The 14,939-nt window shown below is 41.3% G+C and overlaps 3 protein-coding genes across 22 annotated transcripts in view; 1 reads left to right on the top strand and 2 right to left on the bottom strand.

The window, feature by feature from the left end:
- nid2a (nidogen 2a (osteonidogen)) overlaps positions 1-8,495 on the top strand; it is a 30,150-nt gene extending 21,655 nt beyond the window's left edge. For 15 of the 20 annotated variants that reach the window (XM_037271494.1, XM_037271567.1, XM_037271556.1 and 12 more), the window contains 14 exons: positions 901-1,006; positions 1,095-1,219; positions 1,280-1,385; positions 1,472-1,599; positions 1,702-1,807; positions 3,064-3,193; positions 3,294-3,394; positions 3,478-3,650; positions 3,727-3,856; positions 3,933-4,104; positions 6,002-6,159; positions 6,531-6,654; positions 6,745-6,857; positions 7,925-8,495. In XM_037271494.1, the coding sequence (XP_037127389.1) occupies positions 901-1,006; positions 1,095-1,219; positions 1,280-1,385; positions 1,472-1,599; positions 1,702-1,807; positions 3,064-3,193; positions 3,294-3,394; positions 3,478-3,650; positions 3,727-3,856; positions 3,933-4,104; positions 6,002-6,159; positions 6,531-6,654; positions 6,745-6,857; positions 7,925-7,935 (1,683 nt within the window). In that variant the 3' untranslated portion in view covers positions 7,936-8,495. The remainder of the gene's footprint in view (positions 1-900; positions 1,007-1,094; positions 1,220-1,279; positions 1,386-1,471; positions 1,600-1,701; positions 1,808-3,063; positions 3,194-3,293; positions 3,395-3,477; positions 3,651-3,726; positions 3,857-3,932; positions 4,105-6,001; positions 6,160-6,530; positions 6,655-6,744; positions 6,858-7,924) is intronic. The other 5 variants (XM_037271545.1, XM_037271619.1, XM_037271639.1 and 2 more) reach the window with 2 other exon arrangements.
- Positions 8,481-11,502, bottom strand: rtraf (RNA transcription, translation and transport factor). Its single transcript, XM_037271698.1, has 8 exons — positions 11,332-11,502; positions 10,389-10,513; positions 10,168-10,267; positions 9,770-9,850; positions 9,583-9,671; positions 9,412-9,480; positions 8,983-9,031; positions 8,481-8,889 (listed from the first exon to the last, which is right to left on the bottom strand). The coding sequence occupies exons 1-8, from the start codon at positions 11,390-11,392 to the stop codon at positions 8,735-8,737; spliced, it is 729 nt and encodes a 242-aa protein (XP_037127593.1). The 5' UTR covers positions 11,393-11,502; the 3' UTR covers positions 8,481-8,734.
- Positions 11,503-12,183: 681 nt separating this feature from the next.
- Positions 12,184-13,938, bottom strand: sap18 (Sin3A-associated protein). The gene is made up of 4 exons (XM_037271710.1): positions 13,735-13,938; positions 13,117-13,226; positions 12,628-12,750; positions 12,184-12,535 (listed from the first exon to the last, which is right to left on the bottom strand). The coding sequence occupies exons 1-4, from the start codon at positions 13,804-13,806 to the stop codon at positions 12,379-12,381; spliced, it is 462 nt and encodes a 153-aa protein (XP_037127605.1). The 5' UTR covers positions 13,807-13,938; the 3' UTR covers positions 12,184-12,378.
- Positions 13,939-14,939: the final 1,001 nt, after the last annotated feature.

Consider the following 14,939-nt stretch of genomic DNA (forward strand, 5'->3'; position numbering starts at 1 on the left):
ACTGTATATAATATGAGGTGCTCATACATTTATTTGGGTTGACAGTCATAATGGCCCTCCGAAAGAAGCTATGACTACAATGCGGCCCGCCAAAAAAATGAGTTTGACACCCTTGACTTGACAGTCAACATTTTCTGTCATTATAACAAGAAAATAATAAATTCAATAAATCAACATTTGGACAAACCATATAATTGAGAGCATATCTCAACAATATTGAATTACAAATAGTTTCTTGCAAAAACTCTATCAAGCCTGTGACCTATTGACTTCACTCAACTTTGGCACCCTTCTCGATTTTTCCAAGTTAGACTACATCCTTTAGTTGTTGTTGTTTTCTTTGGTCTTTATTTGGTAAAATCTCTCTTTATTCTGGAGATTGACTTGGCCAGCAAAAGCTCCCCCACTTCTCCTTTTGGCCCAGATGAACTCCTTTGTTGTTTTGGGAGTGTGTTCTGGGTCATTATCTTACAACAGGATGAAGCGGCTTCTTATCAGTTGGGTTGCATATTTCTTTAAATTGGGAGACAAATAGTTTCAGTAGACTTCTGAGCTAATTTATCTGCTCGTCTGTTCCTTTGTAAATGAAGATTAATGAGCCCAAGCAGGACCAAGTTCCAGTGAGATTCACAGATGGCCTCTTTTTTTTTAAGATTACGAGCAGAACCTTTCTTTCTCAAAGCTTTACTCTTTCTATCACTCAGGTAAAGATTTGCTTCTTCTCAGTATTCTTTACTTCATGAAATGTTGACAGTGATTGTCATCAATTGACAGAGTCCATCGAAAAATAATTAATTAGCCTGTCCGCTCCAACACTTTTAGATGACAGTGAACATGGATTTGATATTTCATAAGTAAGGATAGAGGAATGGTTGGACTGAAACATGTTGTTTGTTCTAGTGTCATGGTTCTAGTGGACATTGTTGGTGTGTGGACAGCCATGGACAAGAACGACCTGGAACCAGAACTCCTCCTGGTGCAACACCCATTGAATGTGACAACCAAGGTCATAATTTAAATGTTTGCGGATGTTTATTGCAAAGAATTAAGCAAGAATTAAATAAGGTTGCCAACCAATAAATTCTACTTGCCAGAACGTCCTAAAAGCCACTGTGAGCACCACAGAGATCGTGTACAGACGACCAGTCCAGAAGGTTATCCCATTTTGGGAGCCTTCGTGCCTGAGTGTGATACGAATGGACGATACACACCTCAACAGGTAAGTACTTTTTAAATTACAGTCATAATATAATGTTTTAAAATTGTATTGCTGTTCCAGTGTCATGGCTCCACTGGGCATTGTTGGTGTGTGGACAGCCAAGGACAGGAAAGACCTGGAACCAGAACTCTACCTGGAACAACACCCGTTGATTGCGATAGACCGAGTAAGAATTTAGAAATAGACTCTCAGCAAAAAGCGATTTCAGTTGTCACTTGCTTGTTCTTTCCATTCTCTCGTCCGATTTTTCAGTTGAACGTCCTAAAACTCACTGTGAGCACCACAGAGCAAGTGTACAGACCACCAGTCCAGAAGGCTATCCTCTCGTGGGAGCTTTTGTCCCTCAGTGTGACGCTAACGGACAATACACTCCTCAACAGGTAAAGGCAAAAAGGTTTCAGCTATTTTTTATTACAGACACAAACCCACTGACATGTTTCCACTTTTGCTTCATATCAAATGATTATCATTCTATGGAGTAGTGCCATGGGTCCATTGGGCAATGTTGGTGTGTGAACAGCAATGGTCAAGAAAGAGCAGGAACAAGAACTCGACCTGGTGTTTCTCCTGTGGACTGTGACCGTCCTGGTAAGATGAGACCATTTTTTTAATCTCTGGATTTCATGTCTTTGTGAACATTTGCCCTAATGTCCTCACTCACCCTCTCTATCTGTCTGCGGCACACACACGTGAAGGCTAAAAGCAGCTCTGGCTGTAAACGTATCTACTTTTTATGGCTCTCCAAACATCTACAGAGTTTGTCTTGTGGGAAGACGGATGGGCTGTTTCCTCAGCAACCAAACCATAAGCAAACCTGCCTTTTTCAGGGTGACGCCTCGCACCCGAAAACTTGTTGTCACCTGACATTCAATTTTGTTTTTCTCCATGTCACATTACAAACGACCATCATCATCCTCCTTGTCTGCGTTTCGAAACATATGCAGTCTTTCATGAGAACCAGCTGTAGCTTTTAATGTTCTCTAATAAAGTGAGTTATTAGAGGGATTTTACGAGGCAAGAAAAAGTGTGTGTGTGTCAACAAAGGGACACCCCACACGATTAATCACGCTTCACATAAACTGGAGATACTATGATAAACTGTACCCTCAAGCCAGAAACATCATGAGAGTAGGTATTTGAATCAAGACAGCTGGAATCTTCTTGTTCGTTGAAGACATTTCCCCTTAAATCCAAAGACTCAGTTCTAAATTTTAGAACTGGAGTTTAGGGCGTCTCTGGTGGTTGGGTTCCCAAGGAGTGGTCACAAACAGTATGGTTGTTGCCGATCTGGTTTTGCTTCTGTTATATTCCCATAATTTTTTTGACGAGGGATTTCTGGACATGGTTTTCCTCAAAGGAATTACCTTTCTTTGTTTCCTTTTCGTTCGAGTGCTAGGACCGCTGCCCGAAAAGGCGAGTTGAAAGAATCCATCAATGTCAAACTATATGGGCTCTCCCCAAACAGAGAAGCAGCTTTTAGCTATCATTTGATGTCAACGTCTTAGATGGTCTCATCTAAGACACGGCAAGAGTGGCCACGAATGAGCCATTTTGCCTGCTCGCAGCTGGTGTGCAAGAGTCAGCCTGACAACGACAACTCCATCTATGGTGACCACTCACCAAAGACATAAGAAGGATCATGCCACATCTAAACTGAAAAAGTCTTTGGGATGTAAGGTGAAGCATGTTCCATAAACAAGGAGAGCAAGTCAAGTTGGTTCCATTCAACATTTGCGGATCATCGTGACCTGGATGACTGCGACTCTACACTGACGCCCTTAAAATAGAACCAAGGGCTTACTCTAAATAACGTAGATGTTTATCTTTGTTGATGTGTCTCGCAGTCCACGTGGTTCCGACAGAGCGTCCCGAGAGTGTGTGCGAACGCTGGAGGAGCAGTTTAATGGAGCATTACCGTGGGAAGCCTGAGCCGCAACAGTACTTGCCCCAGTGTGAACCAGACGGACAGTTCAGGTAGTTCATTCTCCTCTTAAAGACATACACATATTTTGTAATATCACTTCCTCATGCAGCACACATTCTTGATCTTGAATTGTCTTCTGATCTCTCTCAGTCCTGTCCAATGCTATGGGGAGACCACCTATTGCTGGTGTGTGGACCAGGATGGGCGAGAAGTTCCTGGCACCAGGTCAAATGATGTCGTCAAGCCTGCATGTGAGCGTTGGATCATCCCTGCCGCATCTTCTGTCAAAAGCACTCAATATATATGACACATTTTACCCCCTATTTTGTCGCAGGCCTTCCCTCGGTGGCCCCGCCAATCGTGCGGCCGTTACCCCGCCCGGATGTGACCCCTCCCCCTAATGCTGATACCACACTGCTATATGCACAGGGACAGAAAATAGGAGCGCTTCCTCTCAACGGGACCAGACTAGATGCAAGCCGGTCCAGAACACTATTGACTCTACATGTAAATGCACAGATGGGAACTTTAGCCCGATTTAATTTCTCTTTAATTGATCATGTCCATGCGTGTGTGTGTGCAGGGCTCCATAGTTGTTGGTCTGTCTTATGACTGCAAGCAGAATCAAGTGTATTGGACCGATTTGTCTGCACGGACCATTAATAGAGCATCAATGGTGCCAGGAGCTGAGCCAGAGATTCTTATTAACTCAAGTGAGCGATCACATACGTATTTATACATTTTGGATGATTTTTTTTTCTTCATGTTTTAATGCTCTGCTTTGTGTAGATCTGGTCAGTCCAGAAGGTTTGGCTGTGGATGTTAATCGAAGGCTGATGTTCTGGGTGGACTCCAATCCCGACCTGATCGAAAGGTCCAACTTGGACGGCAGCGACAGAAGGACGCTGTTTGACAGAGACTTGGTCAACCCCCGGGCCATCATTGTGGTCTCATCCACAGGGTAAGGTCTACGTGCATGTGTCCTCCTACTAAACACTCACCACCCTCTGTCCCTCCCTGTGGGCCTAAACAATTTAAAGAAATATGTAATTGTGATTTTTTTTTTTTTTTTTAATGCAGTTTAATATGCAATTTCTTTTCAAGGACAAACAAGCAATAATTTAATCTTTATTACGAGAAACAGTATCAGACTTATTGGTTATCTGGTTTTGGTCTTTCTAGGTGAGGCTTGCGCTAAATTAGTGGCAAATGAACCACGAATTAATATGAACGACAATTTATTTCAATTAGAGGTGTCGACTTACGAAACACTTTGACTTGAAGTGTTCGTGACAACAACTTCACGTGTGGTATAAACATAAATCAGCAAAGCCAAAGTAAAATTACAACAATGCCAAAAGATCTTTCATCCTTTTATATCTCACAAAATAATGAAATATATGTGGATTGCACATCTTGAGCATTACACTATAAAACTATATGAAATATTAAGAATGAAATAAAAAAACAAATAACAGCTTGCAGCCTTTGAGATTTAAAAAAAAAATGCATTCCATTAGATCGCAATGTTGATTTAAATTAGATTAATTGTTTAGCCCCACCCTCCAGCCAGAACGCTTCAGTGATGCTACCCAGAGGTGATCCACTGTGGCGCTATGCACCAACAAGGCCTGTATCTCATTAATTAGCGCTGACATTTTGTTGAGTCTGGTTTGTTCCACACCAGAGAGACGGACGGGGGCCTCCATACGGGGCTATCACCAGCTGATAAAATTTCAATCACAGTTTAGTTTTTTTTTTAGCAACATGTGTTTACTCTGTGTGAGACATGAGCAAATTTTAGTGCTCTCTCTTCGTGACGAACGCCAAGACTCATGAACACAGCGAGAACGCACAAGACCATCATCAGTCAGCTTTTCAGGAATAACATCTGCTTTTCATCACTGCAACTAATCACAGATCATCAACATTTATGGATGTGTGTCTTATAAAGAGGAGGAACGTGTGTTTGTGTGTTTAATCCATCATTAAACACAACAGCAATAAGTCAAATCCGGAAACTTGCAATGTCTGTAACTGTTTAGTTTTTGACCTCAGACCAACTGTACGCATACGTACGTGCGTGCTCGTGTTTTCGTCGTCTGACCAAAAGCCAAGCACGGACGGCAATTATTGCTTCACATGGGTGCACTTATGTTCCAGCTTGTTCTTGTTGATTTCCGAGTGTGCGTCTGTCACGCCTACACGCACTTGAACGCATATGCACAAAAGCACATACATGCACACTCTCACACAAAGCAATGAAATGATGGCAAACGATGCATATGCGTGAACACTCTTATACAAACATCTGCTCATATAGTATTCGTAGCTTGTTTTTCAAACTGATTAATTGCCACACACTGTGTGTGTGTGTGTTTGTAATCTGATAGCACATGTGGTGTGTACTTACTTATCCCTGATAGACTTGCCACATGTACACCATCACTTATGATGAAAAGCAGCATCCCCCTCCCACACACACGCACTGCCCGAAGGGATGATCATACCGCTGAGCATCTTTGATTAGCCGACTGAACTTGTTCTATGGATGTGTTAAGTATGTTGCGGAAAAGTCCTAAGATTCCATGAGCTTTGCTGTTTCAAGAACTTAATACTAATAGTAGTACAGTAGTGGCTTCAGAGACAAGTGAGACAACATTTTTCAAAATAAGAGACATCACTCGACTGATTTTTATTTTTGATTTGCGTGGTGAGGTAAAAGAGGACACAACAGAAGGTGCAGCACAACGAGTTCAAGCATTAAATCATGATGCAAACTCATTGTTTGTTTGTTGTTATCGTTTAAAAAAAATTGGGAATTGGTCCAGTCAAAACTATCTTGTGTCTCTTTGCAGTTCTCTGTACTGGACTGACTGGAATCGAGAGGCTCCCAAGATCGAAAGCGCGTCAGTGGATGGCCAGAACCGCCGGGTGGTGGTTTCTGAGGGGATCGGTTTGCCCAACGCTTTGACGTATGATTATTCTTCTGGGCACGTCTGCTGGGCCGATGCAGGTAAACAAAACAATTGGGAGACTGTATTTAATCTTTGGCTGGACACATTGTCTTAACTACATCGGAAATATTTTGAAAAATATTTCTTATTTGTTACAAATGATTATTTTAAGTGTAACCCTCGACAACTGCACAACAAATGCGTGGCTTTATCGCGTCAGCTTTCCACGTTTAATGACACAATGATATGTAAACATGTGGAATGCACTTGGGCGCTGACCTTATCTAGACACTATAAATAAACAAATTACACACACACACGCGCACACACACAGACAATAGAAATACACTAAATGTCATTCTTTTGAATTATGGGTAGGATTGAAGGGTCGATTGCTTACCATGTGGATTTTTGTCTCTTTCTGTGTTAGGCACTAAGCGGTTGGAGTGTATATTCCCAGATGGTTCAGGGCGAAGAGTAATAAACCCCAGCCTCAACTACCCGTTTAGCATGGTTTACCACCAAACCCACTTCTACTACACTGACTGGAGGAGGTGAACGATTGAATTTGTTTTTATGACAACTGAATTTGACCCATTAATCAACTGCTGCTGATACTGAGCTACCTGACCACCTCCTTGCAGGGACGGTGTCATCACGGTCAGCAAAGACAGTGGTAAACTCACCAATGAATATTTACCGGACCAGAGATCTCACCTGTATGGCATCGCCATAGCAACATCCCAATGTCTATCAGGTGAGCTGATAGAATCATTTGCCTACACTTTAGTTGCTGGGGCACCTTGGTGCCTTGAGATATGAGTGAGCCGATTTGAGAGATTTTTCAAATAAAAGCTGTTGCTTGGCCAAGTAAAAACTCAAAACTAATGAGCAATTCTTCAAAAATGTGGCTTCAAGATTTTTGTGTCCAGAAGGAGCAGCAACACAATGTCCATTCAATTGAAGCATTTTTTAAATTGTGTTTTATACTGTACAAAATTATAGAGTACTATTTTTCTCTTTGAAAAACACATTACTTTTTTTTTTTTTAATTTTTTTAAAGTAATTATTGGCTTTCCATTCATTTTAAAGAGGAAAGAATGAATTAAACTTGTATTTCAAGGCACCACAAAATTGTAATATTTTTTGGGCACGTCAACAAACTGTGCTAAAAATATGCATTAGTTGTATGTCTATTTTCAGTATTTTTTATATTGGAGCATATGCACAGTGATGCATGACAGCATCGTTCAGTGTAAAACAATGTCACCGCTGTGTGACTTGACATCCAGTGATAAAACGTGCCATGGTTAATGCGACTTGTGGGGCACGAAACCAAAGAATACGTCCATCTGTGTCATTTGATGCACTGATGTCATATTGAAGACTTTTGTAAAACACCTGTAAAGAACAAAGTATGACTCTAAACACAGGATGATGCCCAAAGTAGTAACTTGCTCGCACTCCCACCCCAGCCCTGACACACAATGTGATGCGTCATGTGTGCTTGACACTGGCTAAAGCTGTAATAACAGCAAGCTGCTTCAAAGAGGTTGTTTCGAGTGTGATGACAGCTTCAAAAGCTTAAAAGCTGTTATTGTTCAACACACGCAGACACACTTGAGTAAAGTTGTTGGTGTCACTTGTTCAGGATGTCAGTTCTTAGACTGCTCTGCAGCTTCATACCAATGAAGCAAGCTTCTGTCAAAGGAATTCAAGTCTGACTATTATATACGTATATATATATAATATATATATATATATATGTATAAATATGTGTGTATATATATACTTCTTCTAAATTGTGTTGTATGCGTGTTTCAGGGAATCACTAACAGCTGAATGGCAGCCAGACGGTCCTTTGGTGCTAAAGTTCTTGGGCCATTTTTGAGCCGAGGGTGTAACAAGCCCTCTTGGTGTCCCTCAGAGTAAAAGGATGCTCTCAAAGGGACACGGCTTCCTGTGGATCAGCTCTCCCCCCTCCCCACCCCCAAGATATAACCGCACATTCAAAGTTCTGTACATTTTTTTTCCTACTGATTTTTTATATGCAAGTTTGTTTTTTGTAGCCACAAAAGTCTAAGAGTAGTATCACTTTTTTTTTTTTTAAGAGTGTTTAAGCATTTTTAAGAGTGTTTAAGAGTAATAAAGCACCATGTTAATATGCAGGCTCAATTTAGATTAGCATAAAGACAGGAAACATGGAAACAGCCATCCAAAATGAGGAATGTGAATCAGATTACAATCATTAAGGCTTCCCTCCTCTGTGTGTCAGAATGCAGCAGCTCCATGTATGCCATCATTTCCCAGCACCACTAATAGTCCCCCAACTCCTGTTTTTTCTCTCTTTATAAGATGTGATATTTATACCATTAAAAAGTGTTTTGGTACTGGACTCATTTTATTTTTTTTAAGTTGGCCACTCTGTGGAAGCACATAAAAGGGTGAACAAGAAGCAAATTAGTCAAAAGTGCCCCCTTTTAAATCAGAACAAATGGTTGTCAATTTTAAACAGTCTTTGTAAAATACGTAAAGTTAGCCATCTGCACAAAAAAAGGTGTCACAGAAGAAAAATGGCATCAACCACAGGCTTTCAAATCATTCCACCAGTCCTCCAGAAGTTCCTCATGACTCTCATCTGCCGACCTTGCCCAGCCTGTGGTCTGTTTTGGGGTCGGCAATGACGGCTTGGACCGCTACGATGGCTTCGTTGATCCTGGTCTGAAGCTCCCTCAACTCCTCGATGTGCAGCAGACGCAGAATCTGAGCTGCTTCGTTGAGTATGGCATCTAGTGAGGAGACCACAAAGCAGATCCATGTTTCAACATCTAAAACATACATGCATGCAATGTCCTTCATTCAGGGAGAATAAAACAACTCACCACCAGTATCAAATCCCAGGTTGTGCTTGTCTAAGGATACTGGGACACCCTGAGTGCATGCAGAGAAGACATACATCCATAAACTGCCTCAGCAATTAAAGCACAGAATAAACCACAGAATGTGGTTTTGTAGAAATTGTGTCTTGAAAAGTGGAATGATGTTAAAAGATATTGAAATATAGAATTTGAGACGTAAAAGTTGGAATGTTTTGAATCAGTCAAGAAATGAGGAATGAATAAATAAACGTAAAATATTTCTTAAATTTGGGATTTTTACTGTGAGGATTGTGGAATTTGGGGAATGTGTGAAATGAATGAGTTGAATTCTCTAACATTTGGAAAAGAAACTCAACTATTTTATTTTTACAAATTAAAGCAAACGTCAGCATTAAGTACATGGCTTCTTAAGTGCTCTGCCAATGCATTTACCTCTTTGCTGTGGCTCGCTTTAGCGATAGCCTCTGGTGAAAGCCTGTCTTGGATGAGGATTCGAACAGCCTTTCAGGTGGAGACAAAAAAAAAAAGTCTATTAACTGAAATAGAGTGGTGTACACATTCAGTCTGGCTGGAGCGGGTGGGGGGGAATCTTTAAGCACTCACCTTGAGCATCACCAGGTAATCGTCATGCCGCTGTATCTTGAGGATGTTGGCCAGGGCGAGCACGCCCGCCTTGAAATCCGGTGAGTCACCTGAGTCGCGTAAAGACACCACAAGAGCCTCGGTTCATCCACAAGAACATTTGGAGAAAAGGCAACAAGGCGTCTGTCCTGTTGTGATTGATGCCTACTGTCCAGGTTGATGAGAGGGTCTGACGTAGCTCTGCTATCGCTGGAGGCTTCCAATGATGGACAGTTTCTGTACTTGTCCACTAGGTGGAGACACATAACACACAATCATATTCAGAAACCGTTAAATTGGTACCCCTTTGGGGAATAGGGGTGGGGCACAAGTGAGAAATCTGCGACTAGTCTCTCTTTCTGTCTCACAAAATTATTTAGCTAGTTAAAAGGTAAGTAACACATTTGTATTTGAGGTTTTGCCATAAAGAAAATCAGCAAGTACAGCACAGTAATGTGTTTTTGCTGTCAAGAGAATGGATGGATGGATGCTTGCTGATAAGGTATTGATTTTTCATCTATTGACGGATTTCTATACTGCAAGAGAAATACAAGTCTGCCCTCCTACCATTGTCTCCATATTCATATCGCACCGCCAAGCCCAGCAGCCAATCTACAGCCTCGGCTCTTTCAGGCGCTCCAAATGGACAGTTGACGTCCTGCAAGTACTACACGCAAAACAAAACAAATAATTGAAAAAAAAAAAAAAAGAATTAATTATTAATCTTATTAATCACAAGATTCAGTTAGATACTGTATCTTGAGTGAGCATCAGTTGGATGAACTCACCTTCTGGTATGCTTTGGGCCAATCAGAACTGGGGATGTTTCGCAGGTTGCCACGATCTTCAATTTTGTAGTGCCGAATCTTCTGGTCCTCCAGCCACACTACAAAGTTCCTGAACTGAGTTTCATCTAGGAAAAATATATTTGTGGTAAGGATGATTTTGACTTCAGCACTGTACTTTTTGTGTTTATTTACACATTAGAACAACTGGCAGAATGTCACAAAGGGTGCACGTCACAAGGGCTGGCACCTGTCGAGCAAGTAAGCCAGACTTGCATATATTATATACAGCAGCGAGTTGAACTTACACCTTTTTTTTTATACAGCCCTATATTACAAATTAGTAAGTCTAATATTTTTTTTTTGTGAATTTGGAATGGTATACAGGAAAAACACAGTGCCGGAATGTTTTGAGTAAAATTTCAAGGGACTTGATTTTTATAACTCAAAATGCAGAAAATCATTTCTTACGTTTAATGTTGGTTTCTTGTTCAGCAGTTTTGTGCCATCCATTCATGTTTTTGTTTTTTTTAATGCTAGTGAGCCCTTTAAAATTGGGAAAAAAATAAAAATCACACTAGTGGTTATTTTGTTTGTTGCTTCAAACCCTGTTGTTGGGTTAGGATAGTGGATATTTTTTTAGCAAATGTAAATTGAGAAATGCATTAAATTTCCCCAAACCCTTTTTGGGGAAAATTTGCATTTAAGGGTGCTGGTAAAGGTCAGGAAAAAAAATCGTACAATGCATGCCTTTGCAATACGCATACTGCACGTGTGAAACGCTCAATGTCACTAGGAGCGCTTGCGCATCACGTAGTTATCAAATAAGGCTTCGGTTTGACTCACTAACATACAGTACAGTTGTTCTGCTCGTGTCAGGAGTAAACGTCACAGGAAAGACAGTCGTTCTACTAGTGCGGCGCATTGTTCTTTCAATTTTTCTTACCTGCACAGTCAAATCCGCTCGGACTGTGATAGTCTAAGGCAGTCAGTTTTCTCTTAAACATTACTACGTTAGAATTCAGACTTCGATAGTAAAATCGGTCGTCACGTTATGAAGAAGCAAATGCCACTTGCTGTCAGATGACACAGGCACGCATGCGCAGAATTAGATGTCCTGTTTGAGCTTCCGTCGTTTTCTTCTTCTGTGGTGTCTATTGGGGGTTGGACAAACAGCTTAACGGTACACTACCGCCACGAATTGAACTGGAGTGTGTGCTGACAATTTACAGAAACTGCACAGAAAGAAAACGTGTACTGGATGTTGATCAATCAATTTGAATAAGAACCGTTTATTTTCAGGTTAATGTTAAATTATGCTATTTTGAGGGTCTAGACATGGACAAAAAAAACCTTTGCACACATATCAGGCCTAGCATTGAAATCTATATTTTAGGTGGTTATTGTCCTATGCGCAAGTACTGCATTGTGCAAGTACCCCAACATGGCCAGGGTTGCGAGGGCCCACCACAGCCAATCACAACTCTAGCTTAATTTGTAAAACAAAAAGGTTATCAACGTCAATATACTCCCAAGCACACACTGGTTTACTGCGACTATTTGGAAACTCAATGTGTTGCTCAAACTTGACATTTGTTCAGAGCGTCAAAAACAGAATGTCATAATTCATAAAATGGAATGGCAGTGTGCGCATGAGGCGCTCCGATTGAGGTCATGGTGCGGCAGTAGCTGTGTTCGGAAATGAATGGGAGAGGAGCTAACCCTGCCGCTCCAAACACATCCACTGGCAGCGTTGTGCACAGGCGTTTGTCAGAGAGAATTTGTGCCACGCACTTAATGAGGATGCCAATGGCAGCTACAATAACTTCACTAACATACACTGACAACAAAATAAAACAATCAAAAGATGTTTACTGAACATCTTATTGTACAAGATGAGAAAAAAACAATTTATGATTTAAAAAAAAAAAAAAATTACAAAATTAGGGTAACAATGGGGGTTGGTTTTTGTATTTGTCAAGAATGTATTAGCTCAAAAAGGCCTCATGCGTGGTCCAAGGGGTTGGGCCCTATTGGGAGGCGTAATGGCTATGTCAAGATAGTCTCCAATCTGGAAGCGCTGAGACTGCAGCGTCATGGAGTCGTCAGCACACTTCTTGCCAGACACCGTATTGCCAATCTCTTTAAAGCTAAAGAAGGTGGGGGAAAGGGACATTTTTTTATCAATACTGCAAGCAATGCAAATACAAATTAGCATACCAAGTGATGCTGTGGCACTAACCGATACACTTTCCCTCGGAGGTCAGGGAAGACGATGGCAAAGCTGAAATGGGTTCCTTTTTTCCTGGCTTCTGGATACACTTCCTTCACGAGGCTGGTCAGCTCCCGCAGTGTAGCGTCCATCCTGGAAGAAGCACAGACATCAGAAAAAGCTGTGTATCGGTTTTACCTACCTTGGGGCAGGGGGGGAAACCAAGTTTCTTTATGGACTGCTGTACGTTGGATAAAGTTGCATTCCTTGGCAAAAGAGGCTACAGAGGGTCCTTGGTTCACAACCGTCCTGACTATTTTAATACTACAACTGACACGTGGCAGAAGAATTAGGGCTCGTGGCCCAAGACAGTCACTATGGGTATATTCACTGTTTGGCCAACTTTAAATGGACCAGGGTTTGTCTCCCATGCTGGTCCGGACCTTTTAGGCAAGTGTGAATACCCACAAAAGAACCCTGGTGCGGACCAAATAACCGGCCCGAGAACCACAGTCTCACCATGTGTATATCTGCAGTTCACTGGAGGGAACATTGCCACGGGCAAATTCATCTTGGCGGTGGTGTCGGCCATTGTTGGTGGTGAAAACCCGCAGGAGAAGGGGACAAGTCTGTGACAGAGACATGTGCATTTGTAAATTAAACTGTAAATGAAAAGTGTTGTTTTGTTGATATTTTCAGAAAGGTTGTATTCAAAATTTGCAAAACTCATTTAGAATAAAAATAATTACGGATAACATTTACTGTAAACTAAACTATTATAATTTGCCCTTATTTGAGTGCAGTGATAATCAAACTTTGGATTGCGACTAGTGTGGCTAACATTAAACGAGTAAGCATACTTTTCATATAAATCCGTTGGCTAGTTCAAGATGAACCTCGCGAGCTACTGTATTGAAATGGTCACCTATGGTAGCACCAAGTAGCCTATTTGATGCATTTATCTTAAAAGAAAATATAGAATAAACGCGGCTTTAAAAGAAGACATGTTTTTCCTTTTTTTTTTTGCCTACTGCATTTGACCAGAAAACAAATTATAACACGAATAACACTTTCGGCGTCGTGTCCTGAGCTGCGTGCTAACAGTTAAATGCGGCGCCCATGCGTAACACGCCATACCTTTTCTCTATCGATTGGCTTCTCGGATTCCTTCTTAATTTCTTCCTGTGTAACACGCGATTCAAGGGCCATCTCTCGATTTGTTTTAACGGCTTGATTTACGCAGTTTATTGAAACTTTCCACCGCCTTGTTTGGATAAATTCGCGACAACGCTTTGCACGGAACAAAACCGGGGAAACTGTTTCCGTTTGCTGTTCGGCGACTTTGCGCCCTCTGCTGTCCGGGAGTCGTCATTTATATACACACATAGGGCGCGTTTGGAAACGCACTCTGCGATTGCGTGTTTGAAGAGGCATAGTTGCGCTCCGTTTCCATCAATTTTCGAACACAGCCAGCACTGCCTTTTTGCACTTTTTGCAAATTTGAGCAACTTACTGAATTTCCCAACGATTGTAGTGAACTTGCCCATAGGCACCACGCGGGTGGTGTCCGTCCCCTCCTTAAATGCGTCAGAGCGACCGCCATATTGTGACAGTCATGAGTTAAACAGTCAAGCAGTATAAAGCCTGCATGAAAGTAATGTTTTCTCAGGAAATTGTGTTCACATTTATCTGGATATTAATAATGATTGGATTCAGTTCGTTAGAATCATGCTTCACACTTTAATTGCACACAGCAATAATAATTTTAAAAAATCCATACATTTGAGAGATAATCCCACCGTATAGATTCACGACTGTTGGGCGATTAATAAAACCCCAAACAAGTGATGCAGCACCAATTTCTAATTTCATGACTTCATTATTATTTATTATTGCAACAGTGGACCCAGGCCTCTCACCCAGCAGGCCTGCAGTTATGGGGGGATTATTTGTACATTCCTTGGTACATCACATTATTTTAATTGCTGTGATCACTTGTGTCTTGTCTCACTTGTTGGCTGTCAGTCTTGGAAGTCGTTATTGCTTTGATCACTTGTGTCTTGTCTTTCTTGTTGGCAGTCAGTCTTGGAATAAAGACGTGTTCCTTACTTCTGCCAAAATGTTACCACCAATTTCCTTTTCAATTTGACACTCTGCCTCACTTATGGATTTGGACAGGAAAAAGTAAGTAACTGCAAAATAGTGGAGTGTAATGAAATCTATATTGTGTTGTAATTCAAAAAAACGGCATTGCATGCCTGCTGGGCTTTGTCGACTGCATGCAGTCATTGCCATAGTGTCTCAAGCGACAGAAAGAATGTAAACATGAATTTGTGTGTTAA

The sequence above is a fragment of the Syngnathus acus genome, chromosome 2 (assembly GCF_901709675.1).
Source record: "Syngnathus acus chromosome 2, fSynAcu1.2, whole genome shotgun sequence".
NCBI lineage: Eukaryota > Metazoa > Chordata > Actinopteri > Syngnathiformes > Syngnathidae > Syngnathus > Syngnathus acus.